This window comes from Salvelinus alpinus, chromosome 26, assembly GCF_045679555.1.
Source record: "Salvelinus alpinus chromosome 26, SLU_Salpinus.1, whole genome shotgun sequence".
Classification (NCBI taxonomy): Eukaryota; Metazoa; Chordata; class Actinopteri; order Salmoniformes; family Salmonidae; genus Salvelinus; species Salvelinus alpinus.
Window position 1 is genome coordinate 26,660,207 of NC_092111.1, and position 21,054 is coordinate 26,681,260.

Here is a 21,054-nt window from a genome sequence, read left to right on the forward strand (position 1 = left end):
GGTATGTTTTTCATATCCTCTGAACAGTATTCACCTCCCAGCAGTGACAATACTTATACAGTAGGTATGTTTTTCATATCCTCTGGACAGTATTCACCTCCCAGCAGTGACAATACTTATACAGTAGGTATGTTTTTCATATCCTCTGAACAGTATTCACCTCCCAGCAGTGACAATACTTATACAGTAGGTATGTTTTTCATATCCTCTGAACAGTATTCACCTCCCAGCAGTTACAATACTTATACAGTAGGTATGTTTTTCATATCCTCTGGACAGTATTCACCTCCCAGCAGTGACAATACTTATACAGTAGGTATGTTTTTCATATCCTCTGGACAGTATTCACCTCCCAGCAGTGACAATACTTATACAGTAGGTATGTTTTTCATATCCTCTGAACAGTATTCACCTCCCAGCAGTGACAATACTTATACAGTAGGTATGTTTTTCATATCCTCTGGACAGTATTCACCTCCCAGCAGTGACAATACTTATACAGTAGGTATGTTTTTCATATCCTCTGAACAGTATTCACCTCCCAGCAGTGACAATACTTATACAGTAGGTATGTTTTTCATATCCTCTGGACAGTATTCACCTCCCAGCAGTGACAATACTTATACAGTAGGTATGTTTTTCATATCCTCTGAACAGTATTCACCTCCCAGCAGTGACAATACTTATACAGTAGGTATGTTTTTCATATCCTCTGAACAGTATTCACCTCCCAGCAGTGACAATACTTATACAGTAGGTATGTTTTTCATATCCTCTGAACAGTATTCACCTCCCAGCAGTGACAATACTTATACAGTAGGTATGTTTTTCATATCCTCTGAACAGTATTCACCTCCCAGCAGTGACAATACTTATACAGTAGGTATGTTTTTCATATCCTCTGAACAGTATTCACCTCCCAGCAGTGACAATACTTATACAGTAGGTATGTTTTTCATATCCTCTGGACAGTATTCACCTCCCAGCAGTGACAATACTTATACAGTAGGTATGTTTTTCATATCCTCTGAACAGTATTCACCTCCCAGCAGTGACAATACTTATACAGTAGGTATGTTTTTCATATCCTCTGAACAGTATTCACCTCCCAGCAGTGACAATACTTATACAGTAGGTATGTTTTTCATATCCTCTGGACAGTATTCACCTCCCAGCAGTGACAATACTTATACAGTAGGTATGTTTTTCATATCCTCTGGACAGTATTCACCTCCCAGCAGTGACAATACTTATACAGTAGGTATGTTTTTCATATCCTCTGAACAGTATTCACCTCCCAGCAGTGACAATACTTATACAGTAGGTATGTTTTTCATATCCTCTGGACAGTATTCACCTCCCAGCAGTGACAATACTTATACAGTAGGTATGTTTTTCATATCCTCTGGACAGTATTCACCTCCCAGCAGTGACAATACTTATACAGTAGGTATGTTTTTCATATCCTCTGGACAGTATTCACCTCCCAGCAGTGACAATACTTATACAGTAGGTATGTTTTTCATATCCTCTGAACAGTATTCACCTCCCAGCAGTGACAATACTTATACAGTAGGTATGTTTTTCATATCCTCTGGACAGTATTCACCTCCCAGCAGTGACAATACTTATACAGTAGGTATGTTTTTCATATCCTCTGGACAGTATTCACCTCCCAGCAGTGACAATACTTATACAGTAGGTATGTTTTTCATATCCTCTGAACAGTATTCACCTCCCAGCAGTGACAATACTTATACAGTAGGTATGTTTTTCATATCCTCTGAACAGTATTCACCTCCCAGCAGTGACAATACTTATACAGTAGGTATGTTTTTCATATCCTCTGAACAGTATTCACCTCCCAGCAGTGACAATACTTATACAGTAGGTATGTTTTTCATATCCTCTGAACAGTATTCACCTCCCAGCAGTGACAATACTTATACAGTAGGTATGTTTTTCATATCCTCTGAACAGTATTCACCTCCCAGCAGTGACAATACTTATACAGTAGGTATGTTTTTCATATCCTCTGAACAGTATTCACCTCCCAGCAGTGACAATACTTATACAGTAGGTATGTTTTTCATATCCTCTGAACAGTATTCACCTCCCAGCAGTGACAATACTTATACAGTAGGTATGTTTTTCATATCCTCTGAACAGTATTCACCTCCCAGCAGTGACAATACTTATACAGTAGGTATGTTTTTTCATATCCTCTGAACAGTATTCACCTCCCAGCAGTGACAATACTTATACAGTAGGTATGTTTTTCATATCCTCTGAACAGTATTCACCTCCCAGCAGTGACAATACATATACAGTAGGTATGTTTTTCATATCCTCTGAACAGTATTCACCTCCCAGCAGTGACAATACTTATACAGTAGGTATGTTTTTCATATCCTCTGAACAGTATTCACCTCCCAGCAGTGACAATACTTATACAGTAGGTATGTTTTTCATATCCTCTGAAAAGTATTCACCTCCCAGCAGTGACAATACTTATACAGTAGGTATGTTTTTCATATCCTCTGAACAGTATTCACCTCCCAGCAGTGACAATACATATACAGTAGGTATGTTTTTCATATCCTCTGAACAGTATTCACCTCCCAGCAGTGACAATACTTATACAGTAGGTATGTTTTTCATATCCTCTGAACAGTATTCACCTCCCAGCAGTGACAATACTTATACAGTAGGTATGTTTCTCAGGATTTTGTTGGATTTGATTTTAGTTTCAGGAACCTAAACAGCAGATGTTCTTGAGTGATGTCAAAGGGAAGATACCAACTGTGTGTCTGTGCGTGTGATTTTGATTGTAAATCAGGAAGGATTACTGGGTTTGTCTGTCTGAATACTGAGAGGAGAGAGAGAGAGATGGTTGTGTGTGTGTGTTAGCCTTCTATCCCCTCATTCTACCCCCTTATCACACCGAACAGAGCTTCTTTTTTTTTAACCTTTATTTAACTAGGCAATCTAGTTAAGAACAAATTCTTATTTACAATGACGGCCTACCCCGGCCAAATCGTCCCCTAACCACTCTGGGCCAATTTTGCGCCGCCCTATGGGACTCCCGATCACGACCGGTTGTGATACAGCCCGGGATCAAACCAGGGTCTGTAGTGACACCTCTAGCACTGAGATGCAGTGTCTTAGACCGCTGTGTCACTCGGGAAAATAAAAACATTTAGAATACTGCTGTGCTGTGCCAGGACAATGGCAGTTGGCACAATTCATTTATGCTCAAATAAAAGTTGCTTACCCTCTAAATCAAGTTTTAACTTTAATTGGTATCATGATCATGGTACATAAAGGACATAAAATACACAATGCAGTGAAATGGATACAAATGAAGGATATCCACCGACTCCTCCTTCATTACAAAATTCCTTCCTTCCTCTGTATTAAATTGAGACGGATTGATCTGATCAGACAGTCAGTTTTCTGCCCATCCCTCGCCCTTGGTACTGGAACCAATCAAGGGTGGATGCCAATCAAGTTGGCAGCGCTGGATTACGACAACCATATCTGGCCTGTCATCATAGTAAGGGCCAGTTAGTTGAAGTGGAAATCTATTTTCTAGGCCATGACACGCCTGTGCCATGCTGCAGTGTGTCTGCAGTCCATTAGGCCTAACTGCAGTTAAGGTATAGGGATGAACTTGTTTGTCCTGTCCCTGGTTCCATTTAATGTGTTTGTTGTTTGCTGTCTGCCTAATGCAATTTCTGTAACCAGTCTTGAGGCAAATTCATTTGAGTGGGGCCAATTGGACATGCCCCTGATCTTCAGTTCTGTTCTGAAAATAATATTTATTGTCCTTGAGGAGGATTGATGTTCAAAGTAAAGTTAATATCTGTGGCAATGTAATGGCTTCATCGATTATATTCATATTATTTTTCATCCATACAGAAGAAATTAACTTTTGTCATTAAAATCCACCACTCTCCACACCTAAGTAGGGCCCATGTAGCCTAGCCTTCAAATAGTCTGCTACCCCTTTGCTAATCTGGATCAGTTTTCATAGCCTATCGTTAGGGGTCGGGGCAGTGCAAATGGAAGAGCCAGTTCATACCGTGACAGCTGTGCAAATACAGTGGGTAGACACGGGATTCACCCCAGTCTGTTGCCCCGGTTGGCATGCACGAACAGCAGTGCCCGACTACTAGTGCCGAATGCCGATGGCATTGCAGGGACGCCAACTCCTCCCCTGTAGTGTTGTGAGGGCACGAAACGGCCCCGCCTACTGTTACAACTCTGCCTTTTCATTGGTCCAACGTTGGTCAGGGCGAGCGCTACAAACCTAAACTGCAATGCACATGATTTTCGGTACGAGCGTGGGGTTGTGTAGCCTGTGTTTGCTACATTAGGAATAATGCCCAAGTGAAAAATATATAGTTCATAAGGTAGACAGGAAAGACATTTTCCGTAAAGCACTGTCGAATTCATTGTTTTAGTGATCCAGTGGACCAAAAGTTCACGTTGGAAAGCGGAGCTTCTCCTTTATGCACGGATGGAGCGGCGCAGTTAACAGACAATACATAGGATTCCGTTCAAGTAAGTTTTTCAGAGGTGAGTAGATTTACTCTCTCGTGTATTTAGACTAGTTAAGACATCTGTCTGAGAGTTCCTTATCTTTTTAGCTAGAGCAGAGTGTGAGCTCGACGAGTAGGCTAGATCACTTTGCGCCTTTATTCAATAATAACGGAGTAGAGATTGAGTGAGAACGGCTTCTAGTAGGGCAGTGGTTTACTAAACGACAGTGATACACACTTAAAGAAATAGTCAACTAAACACTACATTATGTAGGTGATTTTTTTGCCTTAGTAAAACAAATTATTTTATGCATCTATAAAACCATGTTGTTCATATCCACATCAAATGCCTTGGAATTTGATTTAATTGATAGACTCCACGATCTTGATACTGTCCGCGATATCGTGAGGCTAAACGGATCATAATTGAATCTCTCTTGACGTCTCGGTAAACATGTTTCCTCCTGGGTTTGTCGACCACTTTCTCTCGATTTGCTTTTGACCACAGGGGTCGCGTCATCGCGATCCGTGGTGATGTGAATGTCCTCATCACAGAGCCGCGGTGTGGAGCGCAGTGGTTGGGATTTAGGACAATAGGTTTTACATGTCCTCATCACAGAGCCGCGGTGTGGAGCGCAGTGGTTGGGATTTAGGACAATAGGTTTTACATGTCCTCATCACAGAGCCGCGGTGTGGAGCGCAGTGGTTGGGATTTAGGACAATAGGTTTTACATGTCCTCATCACAGAGCCGCGGTGTGGAGCGCAGTGGTTGGGATTTAGGACAATAGGTTTTACATGTCCTCATCACAGAGCCGCGGTGTGGAGCGCAGTGGTTGGGATTTAGGACAATAGGTTTTACATGTCCTCATCACAGAGCCGCGGTGTGGAGCGCAGTGGTTGGGATTTAGGACAATAGGTTTTACATGTCCTCTTAGCGATTCGAGAATAGGAGGAGTGGAGAGTTGCTCCACAGGTGTGTGTGGGATTGTGATTCACAACGTGTTCTAGACAGGCGAGAAGGACACACACACACACACACACATAACTCAACTCTCATGGACTGAGTGAAGTGGGTCAGCAAGCAGGGATTTCAGAACTCCTCCTGCAGGTTTTGGAGAGGTCAGGGGGCATTAGGCCATTGTCAAATTCAGTAACTGGGCTTTGTTTACTAGATCAAATCAAATTGTATTGGTCACATACACATGTTTAGCAGATGTTATTGGTCACATACACGTGTTTAGCAGATGTTATTGGTCACATACACATGATTAGCAGATGTTATTGGTCACATACACATGATTAGCAGATGTTATTGGTCACATACACATGGTTAGCAGATGTTATTGGTCACATACACATGGTTAGCAGATGTTATTGGTCACATACACATGATTAGCAGATGTTATTGGTCACATACACATGGTTAGCAGATGTTATTGGTCACATACACATGGTTAGCAGATGTTATTGGTCACATACACATGGTTAGCAGATGTTATTGGTCACATACACATGGTTAGCAGATGTTATTGGTCACATACACATGGTTAGCAGATGTTATTGGTCACATACACATGGTTAGCAGATGTTATTGGTCACATACACATGGTTAGCAGATGTTATTGGTCACATACACATGGTTAGCAGATGTTATTGGTCACATACACATGGTTAGTAGATGTTATTGGTCACATACACATGGTTAGTAGATGTTATTGCGAGTGTAGCGAAATGCTTATGCTTCTAGATCCGACAGTGCAGCAGTACCTAACAGGTAATATGTAACAACTCCACAACAAAACCTAATATCTAACAACTCCACAATAAAACCTAATATCTAACAACTCCACAACAAAACCTAATATCTAACAACTCCACAATAAAACCTAATACACACAATCTAGTAAATGGATGGGATGAAAATATATAAGTATAAAATATATGGATGAGCAGTGACAGAGCGGCTAAGATGCAATAGATAGTAAAGAATAGATAGTGACGGATACAGTATACATTATAAACCAGTTGTAAGGCTAGAGATCACTGCCCATTCATCATTTTATGGGGTTGGTGGAAGGATTCGGTATCTTATCCATTTACTCTTTGCATTCTCTCACAACATAACCATGTGGTAATAGAATGGACAATCAAAAGTAGTACCATGCGATAACACAGGTTACTACAGGTCTGTCCTTCCTCATATTGCTTGTCCTGGTATGATGCAGTCAGGAGTATATGTAAATATCATGTTCTCTAGAAGGCATTATAAAAACCATCCTATAGCCCACTGCTATGCACTCCACTCCAGCTGCATGTACTGTTTTGAGAAAGTCGCCTTTAAGGTTAGAGTGTTTTCTCTGTGGAGAACGGCTTGCTCTGATGTAGTTCAACTGAAGTGCTTTGCTCCATTGCCAGGGCATATTCATTTTATTAAGCTGTTTGATGGTAAGACTCAGGATGATGGGAGGGTAGAAGCAGGATGCCAAGGCCTAAACCAGCCAGCATGGCTGCTGCCAGACAGTCCCAGTTCCCAGTCCCTTTCTCACAGCCTTTCCAGCGCTTTCTCTCTTTCACTTTCTCTCACTCTCTCTTTCCTGCTTCTCTCTCTCACTTCTCTCTTTCTTTCTTTTTTCTTTCATTCTCTTTCTTTCTCCCTAAGTCCTCCTCATTAAATAAGTTATTATAGTATTGTGGTCTGGAGTGAATTCAGACAAACCATTGCATGTTTTTCACTGTGTTCTGCTGCTCAATGCAACACAACAGGGCTCCTGAACACAATGCAGTGTGACGCCATAGATTGCTGCAAGGAACGTCAGTCCTCAGCTCTTTTGTATGGTCTCTAATGGTGTAATCAGTAGCCTACACCAAGCACTGTGTGTGACTGTGTTGATGTGTGTGATCAGTAGCCCACTAAGCACAGTGTGTGACTGTGTGTGACTGTGTTGGTGTGTGTGATCAGTAGCCCACTAAGCACTGTGTGTGACTGTGTTGGTGTGTGTGATCAGTAGCCCACCAAGCACTGTGTGTGACTGTGTGTGACTATGTTGGTGTGTGTGATCAGTAGCCCACCAAGCACTGTGTGTGACTGTGTGTGACTGTGTTGGTGTGTGTGATCAGTAGCCCACTAAGCACTGTGTGTGACTGTGTTGGTGTGTGTGATCAGTAGCCCACTAAGCACTGTGTGTGACTGTGTGTGACTGTGTTGGTGTGTGTGATCAGTAGCCCACTAAGCACTGTGTGTGACTGTGTTGGTGTGTGTGATCAGTAGCCCACTAAGCACTGTGTGTGACTGTGTGTGACTGTGTTGGTGTGTGTGATCAGTAGCCCACTAAGCACTGTGTGTGACTGTGTTGGTGTGTGTGATCAGTAGCCCACTAAGCACAGTGTGTGACTGTGTGTGACTATGTTGGTGTGTGTGATCAGTAGCCCACTAAGCACAGTGTGTGACTGTGTGTGACTGTGTTGGTGTGTGTGATCAGTAGCCCACTAAGCACTGTGTGTGACTGTGTTGGTGTGTGTGATCAGTAGCCCACTAAGCACTGTGTGTGACTGTGTGTGACTGTGTTGGTGTGTGTGATCAGTAGCCCACTAAGCACAGTGTGTGACTGTGTGTGACTGTGTTGGTGTGTGTGATCAGTAGCCCACTAAGCACAGTGTGTGACTGTGTGTGACTGTGTTGGTGTGTGTGATCAGTAGCCCACTAAGCACTGTGTGTGACTGTGTTGGTGTGTGTGATCAGTAGCCCACTAAGCACAGTGTGTGACTGTGTGTGACTGTGTTGGTGTGTGTGATCAGTAGCCCACTAAGCACTGTGTGTGACTGTGTGTGACTGTGTTGGTGTGTGTGATCAGTAGCCCACTAAGCACAGTGTGTGACTGTGTGTGACTGTGTTGGTGTGTGTGATCAGTAGCCCACTAAGCACAGTGTGTGACTGTGTGTGACTGTGTTGGTGTGTGTGATCAGTAGCCCACTAAGCACAGTGTGTGACTGTGTGTGACTGTGTTGGTGTGTGTGATCAGTAGCCCACTAAGCACTGTGTGTGACTGTGTGTGACTGTGTTGGTATGTGTGATCAGTAGCCCACTAAGCACAGTGTGTGACTGTGTGTGACTGTGTTGGTGTGTGTGATCAGTAGCCCACTAAGCACAGTGTGTGACTGTGTGTGACTGTGTTGGTGTGTGTGATCAGTAGACCACTAAGCACAGTGTGTGACTGTGTTGGTGTGTGTGATCAGTAGCCCACTAAGCACAGTGTGTGACTGTGTGTGACTTTGTTGTTGTGAGTGATCAGTAGCCCACTAAGCACAGAGAATCAATACAAAGATGAAGGTCAAGGTGAAAGATTAACAGGAAACTGAAAACGCTCAGAAAAATTATACAAGGGTTGGCCTAAAAAAGTCAGTACAATGACATTTTACTTTTTGTACTGAGCTCTTCAAGAACACCCTACTTTCAGTTCTCTGCATGGATCAGTTTGTGTGTGTGTATGTGCTCTGGTGTGTGCTTCCATATGTGTGTGGTTCTTACTTTTTAGGAAATTGTTGGCCTTGCATTCTTTAAAAAAAAGAGTGTCTTTTAGTTTTCACAGCTGATAGTGATTTCATAAGGATTGTAGCAGACATGGTGCCCAGCAGTGTTGTAAGGATGCCCAGCTGGGAGAGAACACTGATTCCCAGAATGTCCTACAAATCTCTAATTCCTGAAGGGAGGTGCCAAACTGGACCTACCCAAGCTCAATTGTTACTATCCAAATTCCTTAAATTTGAAATAAGATTTCAAACCACAGCCTCAATTGTAATATTCATCTCAGGAATTAAAGTTCTTGTTCTTGATTCAGACCACATCTCTGTTGTTGTGTTAAGTCTATAGTCCATAAACCAGGTTTCATCCAGGCTTCTCCCAATCAGTCAGTGAAGGTTTCTCCAGGATCTACAGTGACCTGACCTGGCTTTATTTATCAGGGTTATCTGATCCAGAGATGTTACCCCTGTCTTGTTATCTCTCCTCTGGCCTGTCTCTCGTGTCCTGACACGTCCCTCCATGACAGAGGCATCCCTGAGGGGTAGAGGTATTTCTGGGGGGGTGGAGTTGGGAGTTTGAGAAAGGGATTTTTTGACATTCCTCTGGAGGGGCTGCTTAGACAGTAGAGGAGGTAAGGAATGGGGAGGGATGTTAATCTAAATTAGGGAGAGGGGATGTTGTACATTGGGAGGGAAGGGATAGAGGTGGGAGTTAAATGAGAAAGGGAATGTTTTGATATTCCTCTGGAGGAGCAGCTGTGATAATTTAAAAAAATGTTTTATTGAACCTTTATTTAACTAGGCAAGTCAGTAAAGAACATATTCTTATTTACGATGTGTGCCGCCCTATTGGTCTCTCAATCACGGCCGGATGTGATACGGCCTGGATTTGAACCAGGGACTGTATTCACGCCTCTTGCACTGAGATGCACTGCCTTAGACCACTGCGCCACTTGGGAGCCACGCTGGAGCAGATGAGACAATAGAGTAAGGGGGGGGGGGGGGGGGGAGGGGAGAGGAGGGAAGGGGAGAGGAGGGTTGGAATTTTGGGTTGGAGAGGAAAAGACGGGACATTGGGATTGGGTTTAGGGAGTTGGATAAGAAAGATAATATCAGATATTCCTCAGGAGAGGAGAGGGAGGTGGGGAGGGGAAAGCAGGATGAAAGACGGTTCACTCCCTCTCTTTTACCCTCTGCTTTTCCTTCCTAAGCCCAGCGGGACGAGGCGTGTGTGAGGGAGGGTGGATATATTCTCTCTCCCTTCCCACCACTTTTCCTCCCAGCCTGTAGAGAAGGGAGGACTGAATTAAATCATCACGGTCATCCATAGTTCACCCTAGCCTGTTAGCATCAAGCGATGGCGTCAACCATGGCATATAGAACAGAGTGTGTTAGCGACTTTTGTAAAGTCATGGATGGCAGTACAGTGATGCTAGTGTTCAACCTCTAATGGAACTGGGTCAGAGAGACCTACTGTATGTGTTTCTGTCAGTATCACTACTCTTTATGAATATGTTTATCAGTGTTCATGTGCTGACTTGCTACACCCTCGATTACTTCTGTGATTATTATTATTTGACCATGCTGGTCATTTATGAACATTTGAACATCTTGGCCATGTTCTGTTATAATCTCCACCCGGCACAGCCAAAAGAGGACTGGCCACCCCTCATAGCCTTGTTCCTCTCTAGGTTTCTTCCTAGGTTTTGGCCTTTCTAGGGAGTATTTCCTAGCCACCGTGCTTCTACACCTGCATTGCTTGCTGTTTGGGGTTTTAGGCTGGGTTTCTGTACAGCACTTCGAGATATTAGCTGATGTACGAAGGGCTATATAAAATAAATTTGATTTGATTTGTTCATAAAGTGTCTCAGAGTAGGAGTGCTAATCTAGGATCAGTTTAGCATTTTACATCATAATAAGTAAGATTACATGGACTGGGGGAGATCTGATTCTGTATCAGAATGCGTACTCTGAGAGGGTTTATGAATATGCGCCCTGGTCTTTGCATGAATATAAGCTCCTGATTTACAGTATATCTGGGTCTTTATAAAGCTTATTGATGTGTAAAGTCTACATGAGCAAGCAGCAATGATGTGTGACTAAACGGATTGCCTGAGCAATGGAACTCTTCTATTAACTAGTAAAGTGTGTGTGTGTGTGTGTGTGTGTGTGTATGTTGGCACGAGTGTGCGTGTGTTGCGTTTGGACTCCCTCACAGGATGGGCTGGCAGGTGTTGGGAGTGAAAGGCTACTGGTCCACCCTAGGGCTCTCCCTCCATCCCCTCCATCCCTCCTCTCCCTACGCCCTAGATGAGGATAGAGATGGAGGGATGAGGACAGGGGGTTTCCTTCTCTCCTCTCCTCCCTTGTCTCTGAGCAGATGAGCAGATATGTGTTGTCAGTGCAGCCCTATGGGGGGTCTTCCCCCTTAATCCCTAGAGTCCATTGAAGCCCAGCAGTGGAACACACACACTGTCACTGGCGCTTACCTCTGAACCAGATGTACACACCACTGGGACCACCCCTTGTACCCCTGTCTCTGCCCATTTTGATGGTTCAGTAGAAAGCATGACCTCATTCGGTATTAAGCGTTCTAATAAACAGACATAAGCTGATAAGATGGATGTTTTGTTTTTCTGTTTTCTAATTTCAACCCCAGTTGTGAACAGCTGGGAGCCAGAGGAGAGGTTGGATAAAAAAGATAACATCATCTGTCTTCATGGCCATTGCGTGTTGCTATATGGAGGGGGATTGGGTGGCAAAGAGGGTTAACCTATTCCCCTTGCACTACCCATAGGATTTTGGTCCAAAAGTTGTACATTATATAGGAAATAGGGTGCCATTTCAGACGAAGGCTGAGTATACTGTACTTCGGATAACAAGAATGATTGTATCTCCAGTAGTTTCCATCCGGAAGGCTGTCACACAGCTGTACTATGACAGATGTACTGTGTGTGTGTGTGTGTTCGTTTATCCTGAGGCAAAGCTAGCAAACTTAATGGCCCACATTATGAACTAATAAACTCCACACTCTAGGGCCATGTAGTCGACTAGTTGAGCAGTCAGTCGCGCTTGATGGTTGTTGTGACTGCACTTGAAGAAACTTTCAAAGTTCTTGAGCTTTTACGGATTAACTGACCTTCATGTCTTAAAGTAATGATGAACTGTTGTTTCTCTTTGCTTATTTGAGCTGTTCTTCCCATAATATGGACTTGATCTTCTGTATACCACCCCTACCTTGTCACAACACAACTGATTGGCTCAAACACATAGAAAAATATACAAATGAACAAGGCACACCTGTTAATTGAAATGCATTCCAGGTGACTACCTCATGAAGCTGGTTGAGAGAATGCCAAGAGTGTGCAAAGCTGTCATCAAGGCAAAGGGTGGCTGATTAGAAGAATCTAAAATATGCAAAATATTTTTGTTTAACCTCTCTTGGGTACATGAGACGTTAGCGTCCCACCTCTTCAACAGCCAGTGAAACTGCTGGGCGCCAAATTCAAATATAGAAATACTCATTATAATAATTCAGAAAACATTTTTTTTTTTACATAGGTTTAAAGATTAACTTCTTGTGAATCCAACCACGGTGTCAGATTTAAAAAATGCTTTACGGCGAAAGCATACCTTACGATTATTTGAGAACATAGCCCAGCAGACAAATCATTACAAACAGTAACCAGCCAAGTAGAAGAGTTACACAAGTCAGAAATAGAGATACAATTAATCCCTTACCTTTGATGATCTTCATATGGTTGCACTCAGCAGACATTCATTTACTCAATAAATGTTCCTTTTGTTCGATGAAGTCTCTTTATATCCAAAAACCTCCGTTTTGTTCGCGCGTTTTCTTCAGTAATCCACAGGCTCATACGCAGTCAAAACAGGCAGACAAAAAAATCTAAATTGTATCCGTAAAGTTCATAGAAACATGTCAAATGATGTTTATATTCAATCCTCAGGTTGTTTTTAGCCTAAATAATCGATAATATTTCAACCGGACAATAACGTCGTCAATATAAAAGGTAAACAAGAAAGGCACTCTCTCGGTCGCGTGCATGAAAAAGCTCTGTGACACTTTAGGGTCTACTCATTCAGACTGCTCTTACATCTTCATTTTTCAGAATACAAGCCTGAAACAATTTCTAAATACTGTTGACATCTAGTGGAAGGCATAGGAACTGCAATTTGAGTCAGTGGATACTGTAATGGCATTGAATAGAAAACTACAAAACAAAAACTACTTCCCGAATGGATTTTTCTCAGGTTTTCGCCTGCCAAATTAGTTCTGTTATACTCACAGACACTATTTTAACAGTTTTGGAAACTTTAGTGTTTTCTATCCTCATCTACCAGTTATATGCATATTATATCTTCTGGGCCCGAGAAGCAGGCAGTTTAATTTTAGCATGCTTTTCATCCAAAATTCCGAATGCTGCCCCCTACCCTAGAGAAGTTAACTCCTTTTTGGTTACTACATGATTCCATATGTGTTATTTCATAATGTAAACATTTTTACAAATAAAGAAAAACCCTTGAATGAGTAGGTATGTCCAAACTTTTGACTGGTACTGTATATCTACAGAAATAAGACAGGTCCTGCTTTTGTTGCCTGTTTGAGTGTTTGTATAAAAGCTACTGATTCCATGAGCTCCAAGCCTCACGCAACCACAACATGTCGGATAAAGCAGTTTCACAAATATTTTTAATCTTTGCTATGCTGTAATAAAGGCTTTACACTTTTTCTGTTAGAACAGCCTCTCTGGTATTACTGATTGTAACGTCTGCTTCGAACTCACACCCTCAAACACCTAGATCCCCTGAACACAGTTCACTCTCCAGATCCCAATCACCCGAATTCTAATCACCTGTTCACAAACCTGTATGTCATTACCACACACTATTTAGTTCAGTTCTTTGCACCCCATCACTGTGAGGTATTGTTTGTTTTGTGACACATGTCTTTCAGAGCTCTGTTTTTCCCGTGATTTACTCCTGTGTATGAGAGTTTTTTGCCTGCCTCACTAACGACGCCTTTTGCCTATTCCCTGCTTGTATTTTAGCCTATCGGATTTCCTGTTATCTACCTATTGCCTGATCTCCCGGACTATGTTACTAGCCTTTTCCCTGCCTGTACTGTTGCCCTTTTGGACCCCTTGTGTATGACCTTCTGCCCGTCCCTGGACCCAGCTACATGTCTCCTCCTGTGGTCCTTTGCAATAAACACCTGCTGCGCCCTGCGCTTGAAACCAACTCTCTGTCTTCCCTCGTGTTCATTACACTGAAAATGTATTTAGTGTTGTTTTCACTGTCCCAAATTGTCAGAAACATTACATTGTAATCTAACAGCACCTGTTTGTCAAACATAATATGCACGCAGCGCTTGCACCTTACCTTCCTTCTTTTTCTTGATATCTAGTAGTTTCCACAACTAAGTCAAAATGTTCCACACATCTGCCTTCCCCTTTGCCGCCTGAGCAACCAGTAAACATTAATCTGTTTCGAGTTTCTTTTTCATGTCCTCATCCATTTTGCTGTCACGTGTTATGGTGGTCAGAGTTTGTTATAATCAATTTATTGATGTGAATATGATGGGCTATAGGTCAGGACCCATTGGTCACTTGCATTCGATGCATACATGTGTCACATAAAGAGAGCAAGAGTTGAGGGAATAGGTCATGTTTTTCCTAAACAAATTAAGGATTTCGGTAACCAAACTTTTCAGTCAGAAATGGCTGTAATTATGTCACAGCAACACAGACAACACGATAAACACTGTTGATGTTCTTTGGTAGTCGCGGCAGCAGGGAGGAGTGCGAGACAATGGGTGCTAGTCACACAGGCACTTGCTGTCATTTATTTTAACACAGGGCAGCAAGTCTGAGCCCAGCCTGGCACAATCAAATCAATTTCGGTCAGACTCCCTCTAGATTAATTTGTGTGTCTTAATTATTTCATCAAACAGTGCGCTTAAAGCATCAGACAGGTTCAGTGCATATAGTTGATTTTATTAAAACACATAGGGTGTGTTTTATATATGGAAAACTACAAGTTTTAAAATCAATTGTTCGAAAGAACAGACGACTCTCGGTAGACCAATATTTTGTTTTGTGTCGGGGACAGCCCTACCACATGTTTGTTAGGCTACTCAATGCCTTCTTTGTGTTGTTTCACTCTTCACTGGTCCCTCTGACATACCAAAGTCACCCAAAGTGCTAATGTTGACTTTTAAGCTTCTGGAACCCTTCACTCCCTGCCTTCTCAAAAACACCTCACTCATAAGTCTTCTTCATGCAGGGAAGTACTCTTTCTCTCTCTGTCATTTTAAATACATTATCTCCCCACAGTAAGTCACGTGCAGGGTGATTATCATAGCTGTTTCGTATGTGTGGCATCGGCACATTAATAATTTAATACCAGCAGCAAGTCATTTCTCCTGACTGGAGCCAGATGTGCTGCTGCTCTTCCTGTACAGCTGACTGGGTAGAAGCCTGAGGCGCTGTAACAGCAGGTGATTGGGTTCACATGGATGATCCCTAATCTGAGCAGCAGGAAGCTGAACAGCCAGCTCACTGAGACCAGAGCCTCCTCAGATTGATCATATCCCCTAGTCTCATCACCTACTGTACCTACCCATTCTCTTGTTTACTTGCTCCCCCTTTATTTCTCTCCTTTCTCTCTTTCGTTCTTTCTTTCTTTCTCCTCAGCATGGTTACCAATTTGAATAGTGAACACTGTTAGTTTCCAGCATTTCAAAGCATGGTACATGGTATGTGCGCTTGCATGTGTCTGTGTGTGTTTGCATGTGAACTTGTGTGTGTGTGTGGCCTGGAGTGGAAGTTTACAGCGGCTGGTATACTGAGCGGTTCACTACAGGGTGGTGATGACTAGTGGTATTAAAGTGAACAGCTGGTGATTCGGTTCAATCCAGTAAAGCTCCATTTACGTCACATAATGGAGCTTTGAGCTTTGGATCGACGAGTCATTTTCATCACCATCTTAGTAGTAGAAATAGGGAAATACGTACTGCATAATAGTATCTCAGGATTCTTTTTTAAAAAACAAACCCTTTATGCTCTTTTTTTGGTCAGAAAGGGCACATTTAGTTGGCCTAAGTGTTGATCTTTTTTGCAAGATTGCATCTTTTCTTTTTGTCTTTCTCTCTCCCACTGTGTCTCTTTCTCTCCCTGCAGTGTTACTAAACTGTTCTCTTATTCTGTTCAAACTGTTCTTAAGAAGGGTTCAGTCGTGGCTGTGAAAATAGTGGAGGGCAGATTCACCATGACCTCAGTAGCTGCTGTATCTCCATATCACCTACAGCAATAAGAGAGAACAATCACCAAGATAACTATTCAGTTGAACTGACAGTATGACCAGGCTACTAAGACCACATGTACTTTCAGTGTTTCCCCTATATCCGTTTAGTAGCGGCCAGCTGCTAAATCGTTGCCGCCACAATTAATATAACAAAAACGTTTTCAGTGTAAACTTAAATGACTGAAACCAGATATAAAGTATGAAGAAAAGATAATAGAGGCGTATATATACACTGATCAAAAATATAAACGCAACATGTAAAGTAAGTTAGTCCCATGTTTCATAATTTGAAATAAAACATCCCAAATTTTGTGCACAAATTTGTTTACATTCCTGTTAGTGAGCATTTCTCCTTTGCCAAGATAATCCATCCACCTGACAGATGTGGCATATCAAGAAGCTGATTAAACATCATGCATTACACAGGTGCACCTTGTGCTGGGCACAATAAAGGCCACTCTAAAATGTGCAGTTTTGTCACACAACACAATGTCACAGATATCTCAAGTTCCCAGGGAGCATGGAAATGGCATGCTGACAGCAGGAATGTCCACCAGAGCTGTTGCCAGAGAATAGAATTTTCATTTCTCTACTATAAGCCTCCTCCAACGCCATATTAGAGAATTTGTCAGTACAACAAACCGGCCTCAAAACAGCAGACCACATGTATGGCTTCGTGTGGGAGAGCGGTTTTTGTCTTCGACTCAAGTCCAACATGGCTACCTTTCCAGGGTAGACCTGGAAAGCAAAGCGGTGACCATCCAAACTGGATCAAGCCAGCTATTTCTGCCCCAGTGAGTGGTTATTTTAAAGCCAAAAAAATAAAGTATTTCTCTCTCCCTGGTGGTAGTGGCGACAGTGATCTGAACTAGCTGTTGAGATAGGGCGTTTTGGATGAACTGAAGTCCAGAGGGAGAGAGTATGACACAGTTATTGTTTCATTGGATATTAATAATGAATACTCTTGTCACAGTGGCTGTTGTCTCACTGACCCAGTGACATTTTCACAGTGTTCACAGTGTTTGATTTGATTTCTAACTAAAAAGGCTATGTTTAAAATGGCACCCTTTTCTCAATATAGTGCACTACTTTTGACCAGGGCCCTAGAGAATAAGTCTCTCTAACTTGATGTCCGTGGCTGTGAAAGCTGATGTCCACACAAGTCATGGAATAGCGATTAGTCCCCCAATCTGATTATAGGTCATAGGCATCGTCCTTATTGGACAGAGGGAAATTTGGGATTGGGAGTTGTATGACTTTTATACATTCAGATCACCAGATTACTGTCTGTCTAGGGCATCTGATTTGAGTTTTTACATTTGAGCAGTTGGCATTTCACTTCCTTGCCTGAAGTAGGCTGTTAAATTAATTAAATTACATTTATTTTTACAAGTCTGGTTTCATGTTTGATAATGGTTAGAGAGTGTTAGGATATCTCAATGGCCGTGTCATAATATCCATACTCGCGTACTACATACTTAGCCTGCATAGTATGTACTTATTGTTGCATAGTATTTATGACGTAAAGTTTAGTAAAAAGTATGTAATATACCACGGCCATAGCGTACTACTTTGCAACAGATTCACATACAGTTGAAGTCGGAAGTTTACATACACCTTAGCCAAATACTTTTAAACTCAGTTTTTCACAATTCTTGACATTTAATCCCAGTAAAAATTCCCTGTCTTAGGTCAGTTAGGATCACCACTTTATTTTAAGAATGTGAAATGTCAGAATAAAGGTAGAGAGAATGATTTATTCTAGCTTTTATTTCTTTCATCACATTCCCAGTGGGTCAGAAGTTTATATACACTCAATTAGTGTTTGGTAGCATTGCCTTTAAATTGTTTAACTTGGGTCAAACGTTTCGGGTTGGCTACCACAAGCTTCCCACAATAAGTTGGGTGAATTTTGGCCCATTCCTCCTGACAGAGCTGGTGTAACAGAGTCAGGTTTGTAGGCCTCCTTGCTCGCACACGCTTTTTCAGTTTTGCCCACAAATGTTCTATCGGATTGAGGTCAGGGCTTTGTGATGGCCAGTTCCTGACTGATGTCTTGACTTTGTTTTCCTTAAGCCATTTTGCCACAACTTTGGAAGAATGCTTGGGGTCATTGTCCATTTGGAAGACCCATTTGCGACCAAGCTTTAACTTTCTGACTGAGGTCTTGAGATGTTGCTTCAATATACCCACATCATTTTCCTTCCGCATGATGTCATCTATTTTGGGAAGTGCACCAGTCCCTCCTGCAGCAAAGCACCCCCACAACATGATGCTGCCACCCCCGTGCTTCACGGTTGGGTTGGTGTTCTTCGGTTTGAAAGCCTCCCTCTTTTTCCTCCAAACATAACGATGGTCATTATTGACAAACAGTTCTATTTTTGTTTCATCAGACCAGAGGACATTTCTCCAAAAAGTAAGATCTTTGTCCCCATGTGCAGTTGCAAACCGTAGTCTGGCTTTTTTATGGCGGTTTTGGAGCAATGGCTTCTTCCTTGCTGAGCGGCCTCTCAGGTTATGTCAAAATAGGACTCGTTTTGCTGTGGACATAGATACTTTTGTACCTGTTTCCTCCAGCATCTTCACAAGGTCCTTTGCTGTTGTTCTGGGATTGATTTGCACCTTTCGCACCAAAGTACGTTCATCTCTAGGAGACAGAATGTGTCTCCTTCCTGAGCGTTAATGACGGCTGCGTGGTCCCATGGTGTTTATACTTGCGTACTATTGTTTGTACAGATGAACGTGGTACCTTCAGGCGTTTGGAAATTGCTCGCAAGGATGAACCAGACTTGTGGAGGTCTACAATTTGTTTTCTGAGGTCTTGCTACCAAATACTAATTGAGTGTATGTAAACTTCTGACCCACTGGGAATGTGATGAAAGAAATAAAATCTGAAATAAATCATTATCTCTACTATTATTCTGACAAACAATTTAATTTTTCTGAGGTCTTGGCTGATTTCTTTTGATTTTCCCATGATGTCAATCAAAGAGGCACTGAGTTTGAAGGTAGGCCTTGAAATACATCCACAGGTACACCTACAATTGACCAATTATGTCAATTAACCTATCAGAAGCTTCTAAAGCCATGACATAATTTTCTGGAATTTTCCAAGCTGTTTAAAGGCACAGTCAATTTAGTGTATGTAAACCTCTGACCCACTGGAATTGTAATACAGTGAATTATAAGTGAAATAATCTGTCTGTAAACAATTGTTGGAAAAATGACTTGTGTCATGCACAAAGTAGATGTCCTAACCGACTTGCCAAAACTATGGTTTGTGAACAAGAAATTTGTGGAGTGGTTGAAAAATGAGTTTTAATGACTCCAAACTTAAGTGTATGTAAACTTCCTACTTCAACTGTATATAAACCGGAAAGGTTGCTCGACAACTGCAAGCTTATCGGGTATCCAGCTAACTTCAATTCCTACTAAAGCATGTAGCTAATATTAGCTATTTAGCTAAAGTAAAGGCATGGCAGGCTGCAAATATCAATCTGTTTTCAAAGATTAAGGATTAAATAGTCATGATCATTTTAAGGACAACAAAAAAGGACTAACATTTGAACATTGCAGGAGACTCTTTGCTCGTCTCTGTGCCATCTTCAATAAATGTTATGTTTGTTTCAGAGAACATTCAAATCTCAAAGCACTCCTTTTATCTTGTTTGTATGTACTGTGGGTGTGAAATTCCCGAAAGTTTACAATTCATTCATGCTACATGAGAAGCCCGACATAAGTAGTATGACATCTGGGCATTTAAATCATATAGAACTTTCGAAATGTCACATACTGTAAAACTTACATTTTCACATACTAAAACGGCCTTCTATTTAGGACGCTAGTATGGGTATTAAGACACGGCCAGTGTTATCCAAATCTCTGTGTGTGTGTCTCTATAAACAGTATTTTTTATTTTTTTATTTAACCTTTTTTTTAACTAGGCAAGTCAGTTAAGAACAAATTCTTATTTACAATGACGGCCTACCCTGGCCAAACCCGGATGACACTGGGCCAATTGTGCGCCGCCCTATGGGACTCCCAATCACGGCCGGATGTGATGCAGCCTGGATCCTGTAATCCTCTAGGTTGGTTGTGGTGTTTAGTTAGTTTGACCTCTGACCTCCTTAACCTGGTTCTATTTTCGCTTTCTCTCTCTCTCTCACATGTGATGTTCACTTGTGATCCATGTTCAACTGCACAGACTTTGGTTGCTGCTGGCCTAACACACACCCTGTGGCATTCCCACACCTAAATAACTACATTCCGTTTACTCTTCCCTTAGATGTGAAATTCCACAAAAGAAATTCAGAGCTGGCCGCCCGGCCAAACTGAGCAATCAGGGTAGAAGGGCCTTGGACAGGAAGGTGGTCAAAGGCATCTGAAATTAATCAATTGAATAATGTTATTTAATTGATTCTCAGCTGACTCCTGTTAGTTACCATCCATCCTGCCCTATTGTATAACTCATCACTCACAGTCTAGGCCACAGGAATTCACTCAATATTGATAAAAGCTTGGCTTGTCATACCAAATGACATAGTTGTGTCTCTGCGTTAGATCAGAATATCCACATGACTTGATGTGAGTAACTAACCACTTTGAAGAGAAATCAGTATGCTGTGTCATTTGAAGCTGTGCATGGGTGAACCCTCTGCAGCAATACTA

The 21,054-nt window shown here is 42.0% G+C and overlaps 1 protein-coding gene across 4 annotated transcripts in view; it reads left to right on the forward strand.

The window, feature by feature from the left end:
- LOC139555080 (rho family-interacting cell polarization regulator 2-like) overlaps positions 1-21,054 on the forward strand; it is a 97,235-nt gene that overhangs the window by 20,986 nt on the left and 55,195 nt on the right. Inside the window, exon 1 of one of the 4 annotated variants that reach the window (XM_071368549.1) lies at positions 4,320-4,581. The exons of 2 other annotated variants lie outside the window; for them this stretch is intronic. In XM_071368549.1, the coding sequence (XP_071224650.1) occupies positions 4,515-4,581 (67 nt within the window). In that variant the 5' untranslated portion in view covers positions 4,320-4,514. Of the gene's footprint in view, positions 1-4,319; positions 4,582-21,054 lie in introns of those variants that run through there. One more of the 4 variants, XM_071368550.1, reaches the window with a different exon arrangement.